This window comes from Caretta caretta, chromosome 2, assembly GCF_965140235.1.
Source record: "Caretta caretta isolate rCarCar2 chromosome 2, rCarCar1.hap1, whole genome shotgun sequence".
NCBI classification, from domain to species: Eukaryota; Metazoa; Chordata; order Testudines; family Cheloniidae; genus Caretta; species Caretta caretta.
The window spans coordinates 58,900,534-58,925,472 of record NC_134207.1 but is presented as its reverse complement, the minus strand read 5'-3'; the positions used below and the strand labels follow the sequence as shown (position 1 = coordinate 58,925,472).

The 24,939-nt window shown below is 40.0% G+C and overlaps 1 protein-coding gene across 14 annotated transcripts in view; it reads right to left on the bottom strand.

Moving 5' to 3' along the window:
* The window catches only part of EYA1 (EYA transcriptional coactivator and phosphatase 1), a 227,777-nt gene that overhangs the window by 77,200 nt on the left and 125,638 nt on the right, over nucleotides 1–24,939 (bottom strand). For 8 of the 14 annotated variants that reach the window (XM_075125123.1, XM_075125125.1, XM_048840933.2 and 5 more), the window contains 4 exons: nucleotides 13,429–13,506; nucleotides 7,036–7,105; nucleotides 6,589–6,734; nucleotides 2,212–2,349 (listed from right to left, as the gene is read on the bottom strand). In XM_075125123.1, coding sequence (XP_074981224.1) covers nucleotides 2,212–2,349; nucleotides 6,589–6,734; nucleotides 7,036–7,105; nucleotides 13,429–13,506 — 432 coding nt within the window. The remainder of the gene's footprint in view (nucleotides 1–2,211; nucleotides 2,350–6,588; nucleotides 6,735–7,035; nucleotides 7,106–13,428; nucleotides 13,507–24,939) is intronic. The other 6 variants (XM_075125128.1, XM_075125132.1, XM_075125130.1 and 3 more) reach the window with 3 other exon arrangements.

The following is a 24,939-nucleotide window of genomic DNA, read 5'->3' as shown; positions in this document are numbered from 1 at the left end:
AAACAATACCTCCTCCCACCCCACTGTCCTGCTGGTAATAGCTTATCTAAAGTGATCAACAGGTGGGCCATTTCCAGCACAAATTTCTCTGAGTCACCCTGGACACTACCATGATCCTCCCTGTCACTCACCCTCATAATCTGGGCCTGGTCTTTGATCCAGCTTTCTAGATCTTTACATCCAGGCAGTTTTTAAATCTTGCTGCTGTTTCTTAGATAATTTCTTCAGGATCTGGCCTTTCTTCTTTATCCATATAGATCACTTCAAACATGTCATCACCTTCTTTTCATCCTTCTACTGGCTCCCTATTCACTGCATGACTTTCAAGGTCTTTCAGAGCCTATGCCCACTCTAGCTATCATCTCCCATACACTACTGCAATGTTGACTCTTGCCTGCGCTCTGCCAATGATGCCAGTTTCCATCACCCATTTGTAAATTTTCCAACAAGTACCTTCTCACTTTCTCCCATGGGGTTTCCCATAAACAGCTGCAAAACCACCCTTATTGCCCTCCCTCAAATCCCTCCTTAAAGTTTTCCTCTGCCATGATGCCAACAAAAAACTCAATGATGGTTAGGTAGCTGGTGTGCTGCACCCACTGTTTATCATGCTAACTAGCATCATCTCATTGTTTTCCCCCAGCCTGTTTTATCTCATCTTAGACTCTAAACACCTAATTTTTAGATGTACCTATATATATAGCTTCTGTGGGTATTAGAGGCCTAAATACCTATAAAAATCTGGCCCTAAACTTGTCTTTTTGTTAGGTATTGATACACTGCCTGGCACAAAAAGGTCCTGATGCATGACTGTGGCACCAAGGCGCTACTGAAATACAAATTGTTAACAACAACAACATGCTCTTCAGCACAAGTATTTCCTAGTGAGAATGGATTATAAGATTTCTTGATAGAATCTGCCTTCTGGGAGTTGCTTGTATAATCACTGATAAGTATTTTGAGCTCTTACTCCAGTAAGTTAGTTTCCTTCAATTCTGATGATGTGACTATCAGCAGACAGTGAAACCAATAACCTGGTTATGATTATTCCCATTCAGAATAGAAAACTTTTAATTACCAAATAGATAAAAGTAAACATACTTATTTGGTACTGTCTTGTCTCCTGCCTGCTGGGATGCAGCGTACCTAGATCTATATTTAAGAAGCTATGTGTCAGATGATTACCTTTTCAATACTGCAGTTGCTCTGCTGTATCTGAACTAAGGGTTGGATCAGTACTTTCTAAAAGCCGTCAAACATAAGTGAAGCCTTGTCTAGTTAATCCAGTAATGCATGTCTGCTTCAGAACATCTGATAGAGAGTTAATTACATCTAGAAACTGTCAACAGGTATCATAAAAACTGGTGCCAACATTTTCAGAAACAATCTTCAATTCTGAGTGCCTGAGACACCCTACCGCTTCTTTTCAGAGATGTTTATCCCCGACAACTCCCACTAACTGCAACTAGAGAAGCATGTACTCTGCATCTCTGAAAATCAGGTCAAAGATATCCCAAGTTGGGCACCCAAAATGAGAGGCCACTTATCAAACAGAGGCCTAGATGGATGGTCAGATTCCAGAACTATTCACACCCAGTCAGTGAACAACAGAGGTAGGAATATGAATGCTACATTTATAACACAGAAAAAATATATTTTAATGTCATATTTAAAAGAAACAAATAAGTGCATCTAGAAAAAAATGTAATTGACAATATTAGCTACCACTTACAAAGCTCTACACCTTCAAAATACTCTAAAAATGTTAATTAACTCTGACAAAGGCTCTGAAAGGGACAAAAAATATTTACCTGTTTTACAGATAGAGAAAACAGACTCAGGTGTTAAGTTAAATCTGGTCACTTCCTATATTCATAATCATGCCAATTTTTTCCAGTACTATGCTCTGAAGCACAGTAGTTCACTATTTATGAAGACAAAATTATTTGTTGGAATAAGAACAGAATATTTACATTAAAATGCTAGTTTAATCATTAAAGGTGGAATTTTCAAAAGCACCGAGGGTTAGCCTAACTCTACTCCTATTAAAGTCAGTGGGACTTTTATCACTGACAGCAATGAGAATGGAGTTAGGCCAATGCTGAACACTTTTGAAAATCCTACCCTAAACTGATATTTGTTTTATTCTAAATGGAAAAATGAATAGAGCAATGAAATATACTATAAATGGTAATACATATGTATACAGACCTTGCATTTGGTAGCTATATGGTGCCTGTCCTGGCTGAGGCGTGCTAAAGCTTGTCCCATAGCTTAGAAATCCTGTCTGTCCAGGAGACTGTGATTGTGACAATCCACCTTCTGTCTTGATGCCTGCCCACAATGCACCTAAATCAGTTAGTGATAGCAAATCTATTTGTTCATATTCAAACACCGACAGACAATAAAATCACATAACTAGCAGTACTTTAAACATACACCTAGTTAGTAATCACTGCATGCATTTTTGAAATGATGCTAGTGGTATGTGCAGTAGAGATAAGGGAGAAGCTGCATGTAAACGTAAGTTCACCAGGGACAGTTTCAGCTCAAAACTGTGGTTTTTAAAAATCAAGAGTTGCAAGAGAAATGAATATATGGCAAGTTGCCCTTTCCGGAAAGTTGCATAATTTTTTACTCATTTCCTGCCAACTCAGTCAGAAGCTAACATTTCCATAAGTTCACGAATTTCATAGATGGCAGAACACCAATTTCATATAGTTTCAATGAAGTGTAACATAACCCACTCTTTTTCATAACATAACAATTGAGATTTGCATTGTGCAATATTTATGGATAAAGGATCAACAATCCTACTTTTTTCTTACACAGCTCCAAAGAGGCTTTTACAGTATTATAACAAGAAAATCCTCTTTAAAAATGATTAAATTAGGTCCATTAGCACATAATATGCCTTTTCAAAAATGGTATGTATTGTAAAACATATACGGTTTTTAACCAATGACCAAAATAGACATACAGGATGCTAAATATGCCTTAGAGAGGAGCTCTCAAACAGGGAGGATACAGCAAAGCTTCATTAATCTGTACTAATGACAGGCAAATCCATTAAAAATTATGCTCTAACAAAACTCAGCCTGATCCAATGCCTACTGAAATGGAAAGACTTGCACTGACTTCAATGGGCTTTGGATCAAGACCTAAATGAATAAACAATAAATATCAGGAACAGACATCACAACAAGTACATTATTTGGACACTGGAGTTTAATTTTAGCTATTAGAGATATTTCATAATGCATATTTTACAAAAATAATAGTCTTAGCAATATAGTAGTAATATGAGTAATGTAAGACTTGTCTCAGATCTTATTGCAGCAGTCTGTGATTACCTCTACACTCAGAGGTCACCATTATTTGGGGTGAATCATAAAGTGTGAATGAGTAGTAGACTTTTGTAAATGATAAACTATAAATCCATTTACCTTTTGGTTCAAGTCTTAAAAATTCAAGTCCTATGATGTATGAAGGAGGGAGGTGCAAAAAAGTCATTACACTTGTACAATATGCAGTTATATGCCCCAAACAGTCCAATATGCATGACTGCATATTTTTCATGCGCGCCTGAGATATCCATTTTGTAATTATGGCCCTTCACTTTTTTCTAATTCCTTCTGCATAACTGCCAAAGTAAGTTGTGTTTAAATAAGGGTTGGTTCCCCTTGCTGTTCCCTTTCCGCTTATATTTCACCCTGCAATTAAATCATAATGATGAATCTGACATATGGGCTCACTGTGAAACTTCCACTTTATAGTGTTGGTATCAATAATTCCCAGGAACGTTATCCTCATTTTTCATAATTTGAAAGACCCTTGAAACGCTCATGTGAATTTTTTTTAATTAGTTTAAACTGAGATCAAGCTAAGAAATTTTAGCTCCTGCTTCAACTCCCAGCCTTTGAGTGTGTGCAGAGAGCATTTCTCCTAGTTCATGCCTCCTTCCAACATGAGGCAAACAAGGGACGTAGCGGGTAGGAAGCTGGAGGTGGATGCCAACTGGAAGATAATGTGCCACTGACAGCTTCCAGTTCTGGCCCTTCTGCAAATTTCTAAGAAGCAGGCAGAGGAGCTTTTCACCTCCTGACACCCCACAACTCCTTGTCTGCTTTCCTCCAGTGGCTTCACTTACCAGCTCTTCATGCTCCTTTACCCTCTCCTTTTCTCTTCACTAGTCCAGACATGCAAAGAGAGGTAACAGGGAGAGACCATGAAGGTACTATCAGGATCCAGGGGGAGAAGCAGCTGGTAAATGAAGCCTTTACAATATGCCACTAAGAAAACACACAGGCAGACAGCAGTGGAGTGCCTCAGGAAATGAATAGCTACACTTCTCCAGCTTCCTCAGTAGCTTTGCAGATGTACCAGAGCCAGCAGCTCCCTAGGAACTACTTGTCAGTGGTATTTCCTTCCACCCCACTTCCTGCTTCCATGAGTTCAGCATGGTAGAGATGCAGGAGGTGAGAAATAGAGAGACTGGGCCTCTTCCTGGCAGATACTTAAGTAGTGCTCTGAGTGGTGCTCCCTGTGCCTTCACAGCAGCACCTTCCTAATAACTGCCTCAATCAAGGAAGCTGAGAAAGGGCTGGGATTTTAATTTTCAACCTCAATTTAAAGTGACATAAAAATTAATAAATCCCAACTAGATTTTAGAGAACATGGCCTTTCAAATTTTGAAAAGTGCATTTTCAGTAAGTCCCATGCCAAGTCTATATTATAAACTTACATAAATACACCGTTCAGGGGTGTGAAAAATCCCCAAGGGCTTCTCCCATCAATGTAGTTACCGCCTCTCCTGGAAGTGATTAACTAAGCCAATGGGAGATGCTCTCCTGTCAGCACAGTAGCATCTTCACAAAGTGCTGCTGCACCGTTGCAGAGTTTTAAGTGTAGACCTGCCCCCAGACTTAAAAAAGAGAGAGAGAGAGAGAGAGAGAGACCTAAAAAGCAAATTTTCTCTGTCAGATGAGTAGGACATATCTAACGCTGCTATTTTGCTCATTCCACAAGTGTTGGAACCCGTAGGCATGGAAAAAGAGAAAGACAAAGTACATGATGCAGAAAATGGGATTCACCTGCAGACCTGGGAGGAGAATTTTGACTCTAATATGGTGCCCATCCTGCTTGCTTTGTGCAGATGAACAGTCCCATTGCCTTCAGTCTGACTGCTCACATGAGCACAGACTGCACGACTGGGGCCTAAAGATGTAATTAAATGTATCTGTACACAAGGAAATACTCTTATGTCAACTCCCACAGTATGTTTGCTTTTTAATGCTACTGTTAAACAAGATACATAGCTAAAAGAACCTTGGCTGAGCCCTGAGGTGGACATGTAGGAAAACAAAAAATGCAATAAGCCGTATCACTTAGCCAGTTTTTCAGTTGTAAAAAGGAGTTCTGTAATGCAAAATGTGCAAGACGAAACTGACCAAAGTCTTCGGCACAGTGGATGGATGGGGCAGGGGGAGAAAAAAAAGCAAGAGACTAGATAAGCATGCTAGCCAAACCAGCAAGCAAAGTCCAAATAGAGCAACTCACATACAGAGCACGGGTGACAGGGAGCCAGCTAAACTGAGAGGGTGAAATCCAGGCCCCACTGAAGTCAATGGAAGTTTTACCACGGACTTTAATGGGTCCAGGATTTCACACAGAAAGACGAAGGGAACAAGATAAGTCACCGTCTGGGCTGCCCAACCCACCATAGATAGCCAAGGACCAATAGAAGCCTCAAACAAGAAAAACATACATTTACGATATACGTAAGAAAAATACATTACCATCACTGAAAATATATTTTAAATATTCAAATAAAATGTTTTAGATGTTTAAAATATGCAGAAAAGAGTTGAAATATATGAACTATGTTTATAGCTATTTATTTTATAATATAGATCAATATACGCAATACATATAGGGACAATGTGAAAAATGTAATTGGATTATATATCATCATATTGTCAGCATTTTAGAGCCTTAATGGCATTTACTTCAATTTCCACCACGGCAGATTTCCAAAACTACGTAAAAGTAGACTTCTTGAGTCAGATCCTCAGCCGATATAAATCAGAAGAGCTTGATTGGTTTACACCAGTTGAGGATCAAGCCCTGTATTTATCAATTTACCCTTGTATGCACTTGGATTGCACAATTCTTACTGAAGTCAACAGGCGTAAGAGAGAGCAGTACTAGCTCTTTAAATTTTACATTTCCCCTTTGTCCATTTCTAACAAAACATTTGATGAATGCTTCTTTTCCATGGTTTCTATTAAAGGTAGCATTAAAAAAACAGAAATAAAAGGTAAAAGCAACTATTCCACAGGAGGTTATGAGAGTTGTTATGGATTTGTATAAGTCACATTTGTCAGGTACATTCTTAATTAGACTCCAGTAAATACATATACTAAGCTTGCCCCATTTCACCGAAATGTAGGTTTTTGACTACAAACATGCACATGAACAGCTGTCATATTAAACGCAGAGAAAATATGTGTCTCTGGGTCATACAGCTTTTCTGGGTAAAAATGTTTACCCCAGAATTAAATAACATTGATACTGACTCTTACTCACCATATGAAGGGATTCCATAGGGCTGGCCTGGCTGTGGGTATGTGGCATAAGCTGTAGCTTGCTGCATTCCTGTTGTAAACTGCGTCTGCCCATATGCAGCCATAGTTTGTGAGGAAGGGGTAGGAAGAATATGTGGGTATGATCTGCTATTGATTATAAATGACAGAAAATAGAATTTGTATTAGACAGAGATATATGAGTACTTGTGTTAACTGACAGCCTTATTATATTAGCTTGATTAGCACATGGTCATAGACTGCATGAGAGAACAGAAGTTCTTAAAAAATCTTTAAAATACAAACAGCTAAAATAAAATAAAATCACATACTTTCTCAAGAACAAGCTTTGGGTTAAACTCTGATAACAGAAGAACCCAATGATGATTCTAAATGAGGCTAAAACCTGTTTATTTATTTCAGTTATTATTATCTGGAAAAGATAACTTACTTGGAAGGATAAATCTGTGGTGGGGAGAACTGATGAGTTTGTCTTGGGCTGAAGCCACTGCTTCCAATTACTGCCCCAAGGAGAAAGGAAAGCACATTAAAATGTAAACACACACATCTGAACTAAGTATTACTTTTTGCTAACAGAATTTCAGAATTTTAACAAGGTTTTAAATAAGTCCAAATACCATAAATATTCTGACCTACAAAGTAATGTTTTAATAGGGATAGGTTTCAGAGTAGCAGCCGTGTTAGTCTGTATTCGCAAAAAGAAAAGGAGTACTTGTGGCACCTTAGAGACTAACAAATTTATTTGAGTATAAGCTTTCGTGAGCTACAGCTCACTTAACAGGGACAGGTGCCAGTATAGGAATGCTCAATATTAAAATTAAAAGCTTGATTAAATTGCCCTTCTTTGTACAACTCCAGAGCAATAATTTATTTTTGCTTGCAGTCAGACAACATTTTCAAGGGAAACAAATTTTCTCAAATGATTGCACACTGGAAATCATTTCCTTCCATATTTTCAAAGGTTTACGATACTCCAGCACAATTTTTTATTAATGTTTAGAATATTAGATTCATAGAAATGTAGGGCTGGAAGGGATCTTAAGAGGTCATTTAGTCCAGCCCCCTGCACTGAGGCAGGACCAAGTAAACCTAAATCAGTAGTTCTCAACCAGGGGTACATGTACCCCTAGGAGTATGCAGAGGTCTTCCAGGGGGTACATCAACTCATCTAGATATTTGCCTCTAGATACTTGCCTAGTTTCACAACTGGCTACATAAAAAGCATTAGTGAAATCAGTACAAACTAAAAATTTTGCATACAGACAATAACTTGTTTATACTGCTCTATATACTATACACTGAAATGTAAGTACAATATTTATATTTCAATTTATTTATTTCGTAATTATATGGTAAAAATGAGAATAAGCAATTTTTCAGTAATAGTGTGCTGTGACACTTCTGTATTTTTAGGTCTGATTTTGTAAGCAAGTAGTTTTTAAGTGAGGTGAAACTTGGGGTACCGAGATCAACCAGATTCCTGAAAGGGATACAGCAGTCTGGAAAGGTTGAGAGCCACTGACCTAGACCATCCCTGACAGGTGTTTGCTTAATCTGTTCTTAAAATCCTCTAATGAGGGGGATTCCACAACCTTGAAAGCCCATTCCAGACCTTAACTACCATTATAGTAGAAAGTTCCTCCTAATATCCAATCTAAATTTTTCTTACTGTGGATTAAGCCCATTATTTCCCTCAGTCTATTTGTCTCAAGACTAAGTAAACCCAGTTTGTGTAACTCTTCCACATAGGTTTCAGAGTGGTAGCCGTGTTAGTCTGTATCAGCAAAAACAACGAGGAGTCCTTGTGGCACCTTGGAGACTAACAAATTTATTTGGGCATAAGCTTTCGTGGGCTAGAACCCACTTCATCAGATGCATGGAGTGGAAACTACAGGAGCAGGTATAAATACATGAAAAAATGTGAGTTGTCTTACCAAGTGTGAGGTTAGTCTAACGAGACAATTCAACCGACAGCAGGATACCAAGGTAAGGATACTTGGGGTAAGGCATGATTTGCTCTTGACACATACAGGTTAGCTATTATAACTTTATTATTCTCTAAATGCTTACAAATTGATTGTTTAATAATTTGTTTGAAATTTGTTTGAAGTATCAAAGTTGGACTGACTGGTCTATAATTCTTCTAGTCCTCATTTTCCCCCTTTTAAATATAGGCACTTTGTGTGCCCTTCTCCAGCCCTCTCAGACTTCACATGTCCTCCAGGAGTTCTCAAAGATAATCACCAACAGTTCTGAGAATTCTTTAGCTGATTCCTTATATACCCTAGAATGAATTTCATCAGGCCCTACTCACCTGAATATATCTAACTACTCTATAACCTGTTCTCTCCCTATTTTGGCTTTTGTTCCTCCCCCCTTGTCAATATTAATTGTGTCAAGTATGTGATCACAATTCACCTTTTAGTGAAGACCAAAGCAAACCAGGCATTGAACACCTAAGCCTTCTTGATGTCACCCATTATTAGCTCTGCTTCCCCACTAAGTAGAAGACCCACACTTTCGTTTGTCTTTTTCTTGTTTCTAATGTGTTTATATAACTTCTTATCGCCTTTTACGTCCCTTGCTAGGTGTAACTCATATTGTCCCTCCATACTTTTGGCTATTCTTTTGTACTCCATTTTAGCAATTTGTCCAAGTTTCCACTTTTTGTATTCAAAGATCTGTATTTCATAACAAAATTCTAAGTACGTTTCCTATTGAAAACATACAGGTAACTTCATAGCATGGGTCTCTTTTTAAAATAATTCTGTAGTACAAAGGCTATACTACATCTTCCACTTTCAGCTTCTTTCCTTGCACTATCTACTTATTTCTAATCCATTTTCAGACTTTGATAACTTTCAGTATTTCAGAAAGATGTCATAATGAAATAGCATATTGTCTTAATGAAAAACTGTTAAGTGTGTAAGATCAAGAAATTAACCTAACAGGTGTTTTTTTTTCTGAAGCTCAGATTAAGAGCTCCAAGTAGCTATTTATAACCCCAAAAATCAATCCCTGTTAACACAGAAATTTAAAATTCATATAAGATCTTTAACTAGATTGAATTCTTTGTGACCTTTCAGGGCACTAAAGAGAAAGGAGGTCAGCTATGCATTGTATGCTGGGCCTTCTGCTCATCATTATAGTATAAAGTGAAAGACCATACACTTTGGGAGCATATTAGCTAATCACAGGATGACTATGTACTACAAATGTGATATTGCCATGAAAAAGGCAAATGTGATCCTAAATGGCATCAGGCAAGGTATTTCTGTTAGAGGTAGGGATATATTAATGCCATTGTACAAGGCACTGGTAAGACCTGATCTGGAATACTGCATACAATACTCAAGAAAGGAATTCAAACTGAGACACGTGTAGAGAAAGGGTACTAGGATGATTAGGAGACTGGAGAGCCTGTCTTACAAGACGATACTAAAAGATCTTGTCTTGTTTAGTCTAGCAAAACGAATGCTGAAAGGAGATGTAATACATCAGAGAAATAAATATAAGGGAAGGAGAAGAGCTATCTAACTAAAAGACAAGGGTGGCTCAAGAACAAATGGGTATAAACTGGCTATGAGTAAACTTAGGCTGGAAATTAGAAGAAAGTTTCTAACCATCAGAGGAGTGAGGTTCTGGAATAGCCTCCCAATAGCAATAGAGAGGGCAAGCAATCTAACTAGCTTTAAAACGGGACTGGATAAATTTATGAATGGGATTATATGACAAATTATAAAGATAGCAGAGGACTGGACTCAAGGATCCAGAAGGTTTCTGTTGGGTTCCCTGTGGGGTGTCACCTGGAACTGGGGTATCCCTGAACTCGCCTGACACACTAGCCTGGGCTCTCTTTACTCTGTACTGCCGTGACAAGCCCTCTCCAGCACACATACAGGTAGGGACACACCCAGCTACAGCTGCACACAGATGCTGAGATCAGTTCTGCATGGGAAGGCTCAGCTAAGGCACCTCCCAGTTCCTAAGGCACGCACTCCCCTCTGGAGTGCAAACCCAAAATTATACTGTGTTGCGCTACACAGGGAACTGTACAGCGTAAGCTCATGAAATTTACCCGCTCCCTCAGTGGAAGATATTCAACAGATTTCTGCCCCCAGTTATGATTTCCACCCACTGGTTTTAGACAAAAACAAGTTTATTAACTACAAAACATAGATGTTAAGTGATTATAAAGGATAGCAAACAAATCAAAGCAGATTACCTAGCAAATAAAACAAAAATGCTATTTAAGCTTAATATACTAAGGAAATTGGATATGAGTAGCAAATTCTCACTCTAATTGTTGGTTTAGGCAGTTTGGAAAGATTCTCAAGGGCAAGCTGCACTTGCTTGCAGCTTAAAACCCCAGGTTTCACAAGCTAGAAATCCTTCTAGCCTGGGTTCAGCTCTTCTCCCCCAGCTCAGTCCTCATTTCTTAGGTGTTTCCAAGTGCCTCCTTTGGGTGGGGAACCAGTGAAGAACCACAATGATGTCACTCCCCTGCCTTAAATCACTTTTGCATATGACGGGAACCCTTTGTCTCACAGTTTGATTCCCACGCCTGGTCAGTGGAAAAACACTAGTATTCTATGATGGAGTCCAGTACCAGATGACTTGGTCACATGCCCCTGTAGGGACACAGCAGCCATGACTCGGAGGCTCTTTGTAACTCCTCAGGAAGGCTCCCCAGTGGGAGATTAGCATCTTCTAAGACCTACTGTTCTCCCTAATGGCCCTTCCCAGCCAACCATCTAGACTGATTGCATTCTGCTTAGTGAGTGTTCCCTGGGTGTAAACATGTTTGTAACTGATGCATAGACAATATTCCTAACTTCAGATACCAAAATGATACATGCATCCAAATAGGCTAATCATATTCAGTAAATCATAACCTTTTCCGCAATATCTCACAAGCCTTATCTTGCACAAAATACATCATGGTTATGCTATAATCATATCACAATAATGTCTCTATGAAGAATATGGGGCTTAATGTCACAGTTCCTTCCAGTTCTATGTCCCTATTATTTTTAGAGGTTCCATGAAGAAAGCTGCCTTCTCTCTGATGACTATTTGGGTCCCACTTCTTCTCTACGCCCAAGATCTCTTTTTAGCCCCTCACAGGGAAAAGGTCAATTTTTGGTTGTGAGATCGCTATAAAATAACTTTCCTGGTATCAACCTACCAAAAAATTACATGCCTATTGTCAGGCATCTGGAATCAAACAGAGCATGCGCAATGTACCATCTGATAGAATTTCCTAAAACAGTTAAGCTGGGCAGAATCTGATTTTGTCCCTGTGAAGCATACAGATTTGTTCTCAGTACTACAGAATTATTTCTGAGTGACCATTACCAAGAAAGATAGCAAATAATTTTTTTCCTGTTTTCCCTTATCGTTATCTCGTTTGTGTCAAGCCCAAAGTAAATACACCCCAGCTGTATAATCTATATGACATATATATATATATATTATATATAACAAGAATCTCTATAAATAATTTACAGTCTAAGAGTGTTCTCACACACTGTGCTTTCAAATAGCTGTGAAAAATGGAGACGTAAAATTAAGACAGTATCTTTCAGAGTAGTTAGTGTATTGGCATCCAAGGATTGTTAAAGTCAATTTGATGGGCTCAATATTTCCCTCATCCAAGCTCTGTTTTGTACAGCAGGGGCCATCATGGAACCAGTTATATCTACCCAATCTGGTGCAGACCCAGCATCTGGATTGTCTAGGATCTGCTGGAACTTACACTTACATACCTTATATCACTAGAGGTTCAACACAACAAGGCTCTGTCACACCCCTCATCTTACCTCCAATGTACCCCTCACATATACCCTACACTGAGAGAGTGGAGGTGTGGTCTAGTAGAGGAGTTGCCTCTGGTGAGTTTATGCCAGTTGGCAGTTACCCTCCACGAGGGAACTGTTTGCTGGCCAGCTACAGCCAGAATCTATCCTCTTTGCCTTGTATGAGAGGCTCAAAGAGGATGGAGTGTAATGTACAACCGATCCCTATTCTCTTAAGTTCAAAATTTTGAGTTTAGATCTCTGAATGTGCTTGAATATATTAGAAACAGTTGTTGGCCAATCTTTAGCATAATCAGCACACACATATGTGGCCTATATCAATCAAGACACATCAGCTGGTCAATTTTTAAAGTGAATCTCTAAAGTCAACATGAGTCTGCAAATAACACTCTCAAATAACACACTGCAAATAACATAGCTCTATTGCATCTCTCTGCAATCATGATTGTAACTTATGAGTTCAGAATTAGGTACAAATTCTGCACGACAAAAACAGTAATATAGAAATAACAGTGTTAATTCACACATTTTGGATTAATATGCACCCTTTCGCCACCTTTTAGAGACCTATTGGCACAAATGGCAAATGTAAATATCTGCACTTTTTGGGGAACAGCCAGAATTCAGAAGGCATCATAACGGTAAGCAAGCAAGGAGGACGATTTTAGACTTTCATCCCATTCACAACTAGAGCATGCAGATGTGGATCTGCTAGCCATCAGAAACAAAAACAAAACAAAAAAACAGTTTGAGCCATAATACTGCCCCAATCCTGAGTGGAGCTCCCAGAGAAGTTATCCATGGATATCAATGAGTTGATCTCGCATTTCTTACTTATGGAAAATTCCCACTGACTTTTGCCTGAGTAAGATGTGTAAGATCAGGCCCGATAGAATGTGCGAGCTACAGACTGTATAAAACCTTTTATTTTTAACTTCTGCATACAGTATTTAGACTGTAAGAGGGGAAGAAAACAGTAAGTGAAAAATATCTTTATTTCTTACCTGATCCTGAGAAATTGTCTAAAGACTCGTCTGCTGTAGTCGTAGCAATCTCACTGCTGCTCATTGGTTCTGTTTTAACTAGAAGTATAAATTATAAATAATCTAAATGCTCCTAATATTCATGCACACATACACATGCACACACATTATTCACAAAATACCACTAAAACACAATCTTCTAACAAATATTTGCTATCTGTATTTTTGTGTAAATATAAACACACACACAAAGATCTGTTTCTGTCCCCAAGGAATAAAAGCCACTGTAACAAACTAGAAGATACTGTCATGGACAGATCAACCAATGAGTCCCCATGCCACTTTGTGCACTCCTATGATTCTTAATCCTTTAAAACCAACAATCCTTTATAACCAACATATTCAGAGAGTCATTGTTTGTTGGTTGCAGAAGTAAGTTTTCAGAATGATCTGAATGAGGCAAAAATTGAAGCATTCTTTTAATGGACTTCTTCTAGGGTTGGTTGAAATTTTTTTGTCCAAAATATTTGTGACGGCAATTTCGGTTTTCAACCAAACAAAATTTTTCATGAAAAGTGTCTGCTTTCAGCTGAAAATTTCAGTATTTTGAAGAACTGAACACCTGACAAATTATCTTTTTTTCAGCCAAAATCCACACTATTTTCTGTATTCATTTTTTCCCTTGAAAAAAATCAGAATTTTCAATGGGAAATTTAGACAAACTTTTTCTTTAATTTTCACTGAAATTGTCCATGGAAAAAAACCCCTATTTTCCAACCAGCTCTAATTTCTTTCTCAAAGTAAAATTCAGCTCCGAAAAGTGATTGTCCGGCGATACCGAAAGAAGGATGGGAGACATTTGACATGGTTTTAATCAGGCCATAACTTTTTTATTAGATGTCTGGGTCTACACGGCAGATAAAAGTGTACAGTGCAGGTAATTCCATGTTCATTCAATAAGTATCCGAAGGGCTTTTGCCAGCCCCCCCCTTTTTTCATCCAGGTCCCCCAACCCACCCATTGCTGGGACCTTGCCATCCACCCCTCCCCCTCAGAGGAGGGTTAAGGTGGGCTGTAATAAAGGGAGTTTGGCTCCCTGCCGTACCATTCATAGGAGCCCCAATCACCCCGACCCATTCCGTTTCATTAACTAACATCTCCTTTTTAAATCCTTTACCAAGCCATTTATCTGGTCACTGTGTCCCTTCCCTATGGAGTACCTGCACTGGACATCCACCACAAGGAGGTGCCAGCAAATTGCTTGGCTGCCTCCTCCCCAAACCCAGTCGGGTTCCCAGATATCTTCCAATGCCCTCTTTTCAGAATTCTGCTCTGAAAAGTGACGGTATCAGAATGACTTCTTACTCAGCAACTCTGTCCATATTCAGCTATGTAGCTAGTTACTTTATTGACAGAAAAGTTATTACAACTTTTTACTCTGGTTTACATGGCAGAACCAACACAGATTTTTAAGAGCAAGAGAGCTAGACTCTCTTCTGGCTCATGCTTCAACAACAAAATTATTAGTTCTATTCTCAGTTATTCCAGTACATATATACACAGTACACTTACTTAGTGCCTAGATCCTCAAGTAGGACAAACAGGGCACAGATCTGACCCTAATTTAGCTTGGATGTAACTATGGGCAAAATGTAAAGGCAATGGCTTTGCACAAGAAATCATTAAGACAACATAAACTACCCTGCAATGCCATTTTATCATACCAGCCTTTCCACGTACATCATGTTTTAAGCAACTAAATGCATATCTATAGCCTTGAATCCAGCTTGCAAATTATTTTGCCTGGGAATTGGAACTATCATTGACAGGAATCTACGTGGACCTTGCAAAATGTGCAGGACTCTCCCCAGATATCTTTTTCTCTCTGTCCTTAGATCAAATCCCCTTGTGATGCCCTATCTCCCATTTCCCCAGCATGAGGAAAGTGGTTTGTGGCTCTGTGTGCGTGCATGTTAGCATGACTGTGTGAGGTAATATAATTTATTCAGGGGGAGTCATTAGATTGACAGAAGGGGGCCCCTGTCCTCCCCTAGCTCTCCGTGCATGCCTTTTCCCCTTTTACTTGACCTCAGCCAAAAGATCTATCCCTAACCCCTCAAATTTCTCCTCCTCCCTGGCTACTCTCTTTTCACCCCCATACAGGGCTCTTTGCCTGTAATCCCTACCTCATGGAGATCCAGATCAGGCCCAGGCAGGGTTTATAAACTCTAGTGCACTCATTGAGCTACTCCCACACTACTTCTAATAACAAATTCCACCAAAAAAAATCCCCATTAATAGAGAAAGGGAAGGGAAACAGAGGCAGAAAGAGCCCAATGACTAGCCCACGGTAACATAGCAGATCAAGGGCAGAACCAGGACTAGAACCCAGGTCTCCTGGTACACATTCCAGTCCAGCACCCTATACACTAGACCAGCTGCCTCTCTGCATAGTATGCATGTGTCCCTCTATAAACTGTGAATAAGTGTCACTCCACCCCCCCGCCCAACACTTTGTGACTCTTTCTAGTCCAATTTTCATAAGGCAGGTATTCTCATGGGAATGATGCTGTGGGATTTGTTCTCTGGTTAACAAATGGGATGGGGGGAAAAGAAAGAAAAATAAAAGTAAAAATAAAAGAAAAAGCTGAACCTAGCTTGGGAGCTGCGATAGATGGAAGCTAATATACACTAGCACTGTTTCCCCCAAGCTTCTCTCTCCACTGTTCAGTATTCTGGAGCCCATTCTATGCCTCTTTTTGGCTTTTGTGGAATAGAATAACCTTCTTCCCAGAGATGCAGGGCCACTGCATTGCTGGCATCTGTAGCAATTCAGGTGCTCTCACGGTCCAGAGATCTAACATATCTTTTCTTCTAGGGAGCACCTTTTTTGGAGGAATATTAATTTTCTAACTGGAAGAAAATGCCATAGTTGAAATAAAAACCTGGTTCATATCTGCTGCTTACATTTCATCTGGATTTCATATTTTTGTTACAGAGCCATTAACGGAAAAATCTGATCAAAGTCTAGCTTCACCCTATATGACTTATCAGCAATATTTTACTGCAATAATTTTTAGAGTTGAAAACTTCTAAACTGTTTCTAAACCATATAATGCTTCCTAAAATAAAGAGGAAACAAATATATAAAATATACTGGGAGCTGCATGGTCATAGCAAGAAATGTAACACTAACCAGTGACTGACACAATCTAAATTTGACAGCATTTACCCCAAATTCCTCCACAATATATCGCATCTCAACTGTTATGTTTCTTGCATATATGAAAATTAGAGTAAGAAAGTGAGGGTGCAACAGAGTTCCTGATCTGGATTCTCATTTGTAAGTGTAATTTACAAATAAGCTTTACTAGACCTTCATGATGAAGAATCATGACCCGCATAGAGCTTCATGCTGCAGTTAATCAGTAATTTAATAATGATGTATAGGAACTGAAGAGCCTTCCTCCCATAAGCAGCCACAGTTGTATCAAAATGTCAGAAAGCAATTGCATACTTTGATCTGCCTGGGACCTAGCTCACGAAAGCTTATGCTCAAATAAATTGGTTAGTCTCTAAGGTGCCACAAGTACTTCTTTTCTTTTTGGACACTCATAGTTTGTTACGCAAAGAAATAAATTCAGAAATGATAGCATAGCATTCTATCCCACAGAAATCACTTACAACCAGCCATGGATTCTGACTGCAGAGAGGGCTGTCCAACCCATCCAAAAGACAAACTGACCTCCTGAATGGTAAATGCTCCCCCCGAGGAGAGAAGCTAAAAGAGGGCAGTGAGAAGAGATGAGCTGGGAATAAAAACAAGAAGTGCAATCCTATCAGAACATCTTTTCACTGATCTATGTGTATCAAATGGATATGGAGCAGTCCAAAGAAGCAAAACTCTGGAAAGTCATGGTACATTATTCTGTTCATAGCAAGTACAGTATCATCCTTCCTTACTTCCTGCATGTGCTGTTTTTTCCTGGTTGCCTAGTAAATGTTTCCTAAATGTGCTGCGGACTCTAGCTTCTCTACTTCTCTCCCCTACATTAAAGTATCTGCAAGCTGCTCTAAGCCTTCACAGTATGTCTCTGAGCTACTAGCGGGACTGGTACCACACGATGCAGAACACATATTGCAAGTTTTCCTGGATAATTTTTAACAGTGTGTTCAATTGTGAGAGAGGGAAGAAAGAAGGACTGGCTGAAAGTTCCCACTGCTGCTGCTCAGTAGCTGAAACGGAATGTTAAGCTAGTAAATGGAGGAGGCACTATTATTAATTAAGAGATGTTCTGATTACTATCACTTGAATCCACTCCATCACTTAAGGTATGTCTACATTGCAATATAAGCCCAGGGTTCGAACTCAGGCTTCCGCCTAGCCCCCCTTCCGTCTACACACAAATTGCCCTAACCGAGGACTCAGACCCTGGGTCCCAGGACCCTTAGGGGATGGAGAGTCTGAGCCTGCATAAAGCTGGGAGCCAGGGTTCAAGCCCTACTGCAGTGTAGACAAAACCCCACTGGACTCATGCTCTGGGAGTCCGCCTAAAGTACCCCCAGTCCCATGGGCAGACTATCTTTGTGCTCTGGCCAGTCAAGTTTGGGGGACTGTCAAGTTTTCCCACACTGTACCATGAACAAAGGACAGGAACAGCCACATTCTGGGAAGGAGCTAGGAAGTCTGGGATATGGGTGGTTGGACTCAAACCCGCATAATGCAGCACAGATGCTGGAACTCCCGGTTGGGACCCAGAGTTCAACAATTCCTAACCTGGCGTTACAAATGAGTGTAGATGCTCAAACCCTTGGTTAACAAACCCAGGGACTACTAAATCGAGTTCTAATAACTCTGAACTTATATCGCTTTCAATGGCACATCTTCAAGGTATTTTCAGAAGTGATTTTTCCCTCCTTCTTCATAGAGAGCGCACGATTCATCACTGTGCTGCTGAGTTTCTATGCTGCTGAAACACCAGTGACACAAAGCTGCACTAAAACAGAAGTGCCCAGGCTGTTCGTAGGAGTTCCAAGAATAGAACCCAGATGGGTTCTTTGCTGCAAAGATCCCTTGCTAAGGAATAGTATCATCATCATGCACAACTCATTTAGATTTGGTTTGCAAATCAAAGGAATCTGTACAATCTGTGCAAGTGGAATGTCTGTGCCAACTGCTCTTTTATATAATTGTTCCTTTCCCCATTATTTCTGACATTTTAATCAGATTTAAAAGGCAAAACAGAACCAAGAAAACAAAAAACAGACTATTAAGGCTAGCAGATAAAAGTTCAGAAAGCTGCATGAAACACACACATACACACGAAAATATAACAGGCAAAAACTGGAGTTAGCAAAGCTGTTGAGGCAGCATTAGATTCGTTGCATGTTGAGCTACTTTCGTTGAAGACTTGTTATTTAATATAAATTAAATGGATCCTATTTGTGCATAGCTATTTTAAAAGTTTATCTAGAATTACTCATATATTAGTTTTTGAACACCACTAAAGGAATTATCTATAAAACACAACCGACAAGCATTATCTGTCTCACCCGTCACACAATTCGCAAATGCACAACTATCACACAATAGAAGCTGCCAGGTAATAAGCACTTTTTGAAAGCCTATTTTTAACTATAGATTTGGGAAGCTGCTTTCAGGCTATTTTTAAAAATCTTGATAAAAAAATATAAAAATTAGCATTAATGCAACATTAAGATTGCAAATTCAAGCATGCTGAAGTCAGAGGTTCCAGAAGATAAGATTCCTACTGCAATATGAACTTGAATATGTCACACATCTTGTACACTTAATGGTGATTGTATTACTGTTAGTTAATTGCAAAGTAGTTTTAGCTGTCGGTCCTAGGATATTAGAAAGACAAGATGGGTGAGGTAATATCTTTTATTGGACCAACTTCTGCTGGTAAAAGAGACAAGCTTTTGAGCCACACAGTGCTCTTCTTCAGGTCTGGGAAAGGTACTTTGAGGGCTTGTCTACACTGCGACGTTGTCGACAAAACTTTTGTCTTTCACGGGTACTTAAAAAAGCCCCCCTGAGAAAGACAAAAGTTTTGCCGATGCAAGTGGCAGTGTGACTGTGGCTTTGTCGGCAGGAGCACTCTACTGCCAACAAAGCTAATGCCGCTCACGGGACTGGAAGTATTTTGACGGCAAAAGTGCAGACAAAATACTGACAGAGAGCATTCACACATGCTGACTTTTAGCGATAAGGATGTGTTGACACAGCCTTGTCGCTAAAAGCTGCATAGTGTAGACAAGCCCTGAGAGTCACAGCTAAATGCAAAGTGGAATAGATTGTTTAGCATAAGTAGTTCGTGCATACTGCAAGGGTCCATTCAAGGGCCTTTTAACACTTCTGCAGTCATAGGACAAAAAGAGGGGGTTTCTGCTCCACCTTGTACTAGGCACAGTTTATACGACATGGATAGGTTAACATAAGATGCCTTGGGTTGCCCTAGCAGTGGAAGGTCTTCACTTAAATTTGGCTCCAGCCGACATAAGTGCCTCTCTATGCCAATTTAGGAACACCATCACCACAAGTGGCGTAGAGTAACGGTAGACGTAATTAGGTTGACACAGTGTTAGAGTAGACACTGTGTTGCTCACATTGAGTGTTACTGGCTTTCTGGAGCTATCCCACAATGCCCCATACTGACAATACAATTGATACAAGTGAGGACATGCATCGCCAACACAAGGAGCCAACCGTGCACACATAAGCGATTTAATAACTTCAGTGGCTGTATGCCGATGTAAGTTAGGTTGACATAATTTTGGAGTGTAGACATGGCCTTAGTTGTGATGCTCGGAGTACCTTTTCCAGATCTGAAGAAAAGCTCTGTGTGGCACGAAAGCTTGTCTCTCTCACCAACAGAAGTTGGTCCAGTAAAAGAAGTAACTGAGAGACAAGATGGATGAGGTAATATAACATTTAAACAAGGGCAGAAAATGTCTATGAGATGTATTCAAAATGAGAGGTAGGCTCAGATATATATGAATTACTGCAGTAGCACAAACCTTAATTTCTGGAACTTCTCACTTATAAGTGCATGATTTCTCACCTTTGGTACTGAATTAATGCTACTTTTTTCATTTGAAAAGAACGGAACCTTTATCCCCGCCTTACCTATGTTGTTCACTTTGAGTGAATCCTAAAATACACATACCCTACACTCATAAAAACATACAACAGCTACACCCTAAGACTTCAATCATGAAATAGATCCTGGCAGGCAGCTGTCTGCATCCATGTGGCACACAGAGCACCATTAAAATCATTCAGGCTCTATGCAGGCACAAGCATAGACTCAGACAAATCCAATTGCACGATCGGGGTCCAATTTTATCTTCTTTATTTGATCTCAAGGAAATATGCCAGGAAGCATTGCTACATTATACCTAGAACTAAAAATCAAACTTCTGAACAGCTTCAGCAAAATAAGCTTTCCTCTCTTAGGAAGTTCCAGGTGCCTTAAGGATGAAAGTGCCTCTTCTAATGATGAAATTTAATGAAAATATTAGAATTAATAAGCCTAGAAGTTAAAGAATCTTCTAAAGCACCAGCAAAAACTAAGAAAATATGTTTATTTTATATTTTCCCTTGGATTTCTTTGACATTCCAGTGCCAATTTCTGTAGTAAAGTTAGCATAACCGTCTACCTGTACCTACTTTTAAAATTATACTTGCAATATACATATTAAAAGAGCCTTCTGTTCTGCAGTTTCTACGATCTGGAATAACCTCTCTCTCTACCTCATCAACTCTCAATCTCATTCCAAATTTCATCTGAAAATATCTTTTCTTCTTTGCTTATATTTCTTAATTTCCTTCTTTCCTATATATTATTTGGCTCTGGTAATAGATTTCTGTAGGTATTAAAGTGTATACATTAACATTATGCATATGTAGACAATTTTCACATATAAATCATCAGATTCCCAATATGCCACACTATATCAGAAGTTAAAAGCTAAGCTAGTAGAGATACAGGCTTTCAGTGATGGAGCATTTTTATGAAATATCATTTCATATATCTACCACTAATCAAACAACAACATTTGTTTAGTCCAACATCCAATTCAAGTCTAACATTCATTTGAAAATTCGGAGAACTTGGTCACTTATGGTAATTCAACATTCTGCCTGCCTGGTAGTCTCTAATCTGTTGCGGTTTTATTTCCAAATTATCATCTGAACTAGATTCCAAAACTTGTTTCCCATTTACTTTTGTGTAAATAGACAGATTCCCAAATGGCATTAATTTTGGCCCATGTCAAGAAAGATAGGTGTTCTCTTTTAGTTTCCTCGCAAAACACAATAGTGAAAATTCATCCTTGAAATCCATTACTTCTTTTTTATACTACTACTGACAGTGGGACTTTGGCTCCCAAGTGCATAAGGCCATGTCTACACTGCAGGAACTATGCCAGCACAGCTACTGTGCCGTAGCTTAATCAGCATAATCCCGCAGCCTACACGGATGGGTGTAGGAACACTAGCTCCCTGAGCGATGGTAACTGGGTCGACAGAAGCAGTTCTTCCACAGATCCACCTGTGCCTATACTGGGACTTAGGTCAGCATAGCTCCATCACTCAGGGGTATGGATTTTTCACATCCCTGAGCAATGTAGCTATGACAACCTCAATTTTAAGTATAAACTAGGCCTAAGTCACTTTTGAAAATGACATGTAGGCTTCTCAGTCTACTAGGGATTGCAATGCCGAGCACACCAATGCCTAAATACCTTTAAAAATCTGGGCCCAAGAGGCTGATTCTCATTTACACTGGCATTTTAACACTGCTCTGGCAGTGTAAAGAATACATCGGGTGCAACTGTAAAGTAGCTTTAGTGAAAATGAGAATCAGCCCCCAATATTTTTTCTGATGCTTAAAAAGGAGCAGGCAAAAAATTTTCTTTTTAAAAAAGAATTATTAAAAGGATCAAGGAAATAGTTGCAACAGATGCTACATTTGTACCATCATTACCTGAGGCTTAGTGTTCACTGAAGTGAAAACTTACTGACCTTGGGTCTTGCATACACCTATATACATACGTAACTTTACCTGCTTGGGACCACTCACAGTGAGTAAAGTTAAGCATGTGTGTAGGTATAGGCAGGATCAGGGACCTTGCTGTCTTCTCAGGTGTCCTACAGCAGCTATAGTCTCAGCATAGAAAATCATGTTCATGTTAGGAAGTCACACGTAATCATATATAAGGCACTAATAAATAAATAAATAAAAATACCACCACCTCCACCTAGCTCTGACTGCAGCAAAATTATTATTTTCCCACAGAGACAACAGTTGGCTGCATTCGTCTTCTCTTCTTCTGGACTGTATATAATACATTATAACAGACATACCCCCAAGCACGCAGCCATCTAGTACAAAAAATTCTTTAATATTAAAAAGTTATGGCATAGTCACTGTATAGTATGTCCAAAAGCAATATTTTAAATAAAAGCATGTAGGCAGTGATAAGTTACAATAAAACCAACAGTTGTATTCATGAACCTATCCTCCATGAACTTATCTAATTCTTTTTTGAACACTTATTACTTTTGGCCTTTACAACATTCCATGACGAGTTCCACAGGGTGACTATGCGTTGTGTGAAGAAGTACTTCCTTAGGTTTGTTTTAAACCTGCTACCTATTAAAGCGCTTGCTTCCCCCCACGATTCTCCTATCCCCTTTTCTTTCCCATCTCATTCCCCTTCCTCCACTGCCCCATGTCCCATCCCCCCCTCACTCCCACATTCCCCTTCCCTTGCCCTATTCCACCCCTTTCCTTCCCCACTGCCTCTTCCCCCATCCCCCTTAGAATCATAGAATCATAGAATATCAGGGTCGGAAGGGACCTCAGGAGGTCATCTAGTCCAACCCCCTGCTCAAAGCAGGACCAATCCCCAATTAAATCATCCCAGCCAGGGCTTTGTCAAGCCTGACCTTAAAAACTTCTAAGGAAGGAGATTCTACCACCTCCCTAGGTAACGTATTCCAGTGTTTCACCACCCTCCTAGTGAAAAAGTTTTTCCTAATATCCAACCTAAACCTCCCCCACTGTAACTTGAGACCATTACTCCTTGTCCTGTCCTCTTCTACCACTGAGAACAGTCTAGAACCATCCTCTCTGGAACCACCTCTCAGGTAGTTGAAAGCAGCTATCAAATCCCCCCTCATTCTTCTCTTCTGCAGACTAAACAATCCCAATTCCCTCAGCCTCTCCTCATAAGTCATGTGTTCCAGACCCCTAATCATTTTTGTTGCCCTTCGCTGGACTCTCTCCAATTTATCCACATCCTTCTTGTAGTGTGTGGCCCAAAACTGGACACAGTACTCCAGATGAGGCCTCACCAATGTCGAATAGAGGGGGACGATCACGTCCCTTGATCTGCTCGCTATGCCCCTACTTATACATCCCAAAATGCCATTGGCCTTCTTGGCAACAAGGGCACATTGCTTACTCATATCCAGCTTCTCGTCCACTGTCACCCCTAGGTCCTTTTCTGCAGAACTGCTGCCTAGCCATTCGGTCCCTAGTCTGTAGCTGTGCATTGGGTTCTTCCGTCCTAAGTGCAGGACCCTGCACTTATCCTTATTGAACCTCATCAGATTTCTTTTGGTCCAATCCTCCAATTTGTCTAGGTCCCTCTGTATCCTATCCCTGCCCTCCAGCGTATCTACCACTCCTCCCAGTTTAGTATCATCCGCAAATTTGCTGAGAGTGCAATGCACACCATCCTCCAGATCATTTATGAAGATATTGAACAAAACCGGCCCCAGGACCGACCCCTGGGGCACTCCACTTGACACCGGCTGCCAGCTAGACATGGAGCCATTGATCACTACCCGTTGAGCCCGACAATTTAGCCAACTTTCTACCCACCTTATAGTGCATTCATCCACCCCATACTTCTTTAACTTGCTGACAAGAATACTGTGGGAGACAGTGTCAAAAGCTTTGCTAAAGTCAAGAAACAATACATCCACTGCTTTCCCTTCATCCACAGAACCAGTTATCTCACCATAGAAGGCGATTAGATTAGTCAGGCATGACCTTCCCTTGGTGAATCCATGCTGACTGTTCCTGATCACTTTCCTCTCATGTAAGTGCTTCAGGATTGATTCTTTGAGGACCTGCTCCATGATTTTTCCGGGGACTGAGGTGAGGCTGACTGGCCTGTAGTTCCCAGGATCCTCCTTCTTCCCTTTTTTAAAGATGGGCACTACATTAGCCTTTTTCCAGTCATCCGGGACTTCCCCCGTTCGCCACGAGTTTTCAAAGATAATGGCCAATGGCTCTGCAATCACAGCCGCCAATTCCTTTAGCACTCTCGGATGCAACTCGTCCGGCCCCATGGACTTGTGCATGTCCAGCTTTTCTAAATAGTCCCTAACCACCTCTTTCTCCACAGAGGGCTGGCCATCTATTCCCCATGTTGTGATGCCCAGCGCAGCAGTCTGGGAGCTGACCTTGTAAGTGAAGACAGAGGCAAAAAAAG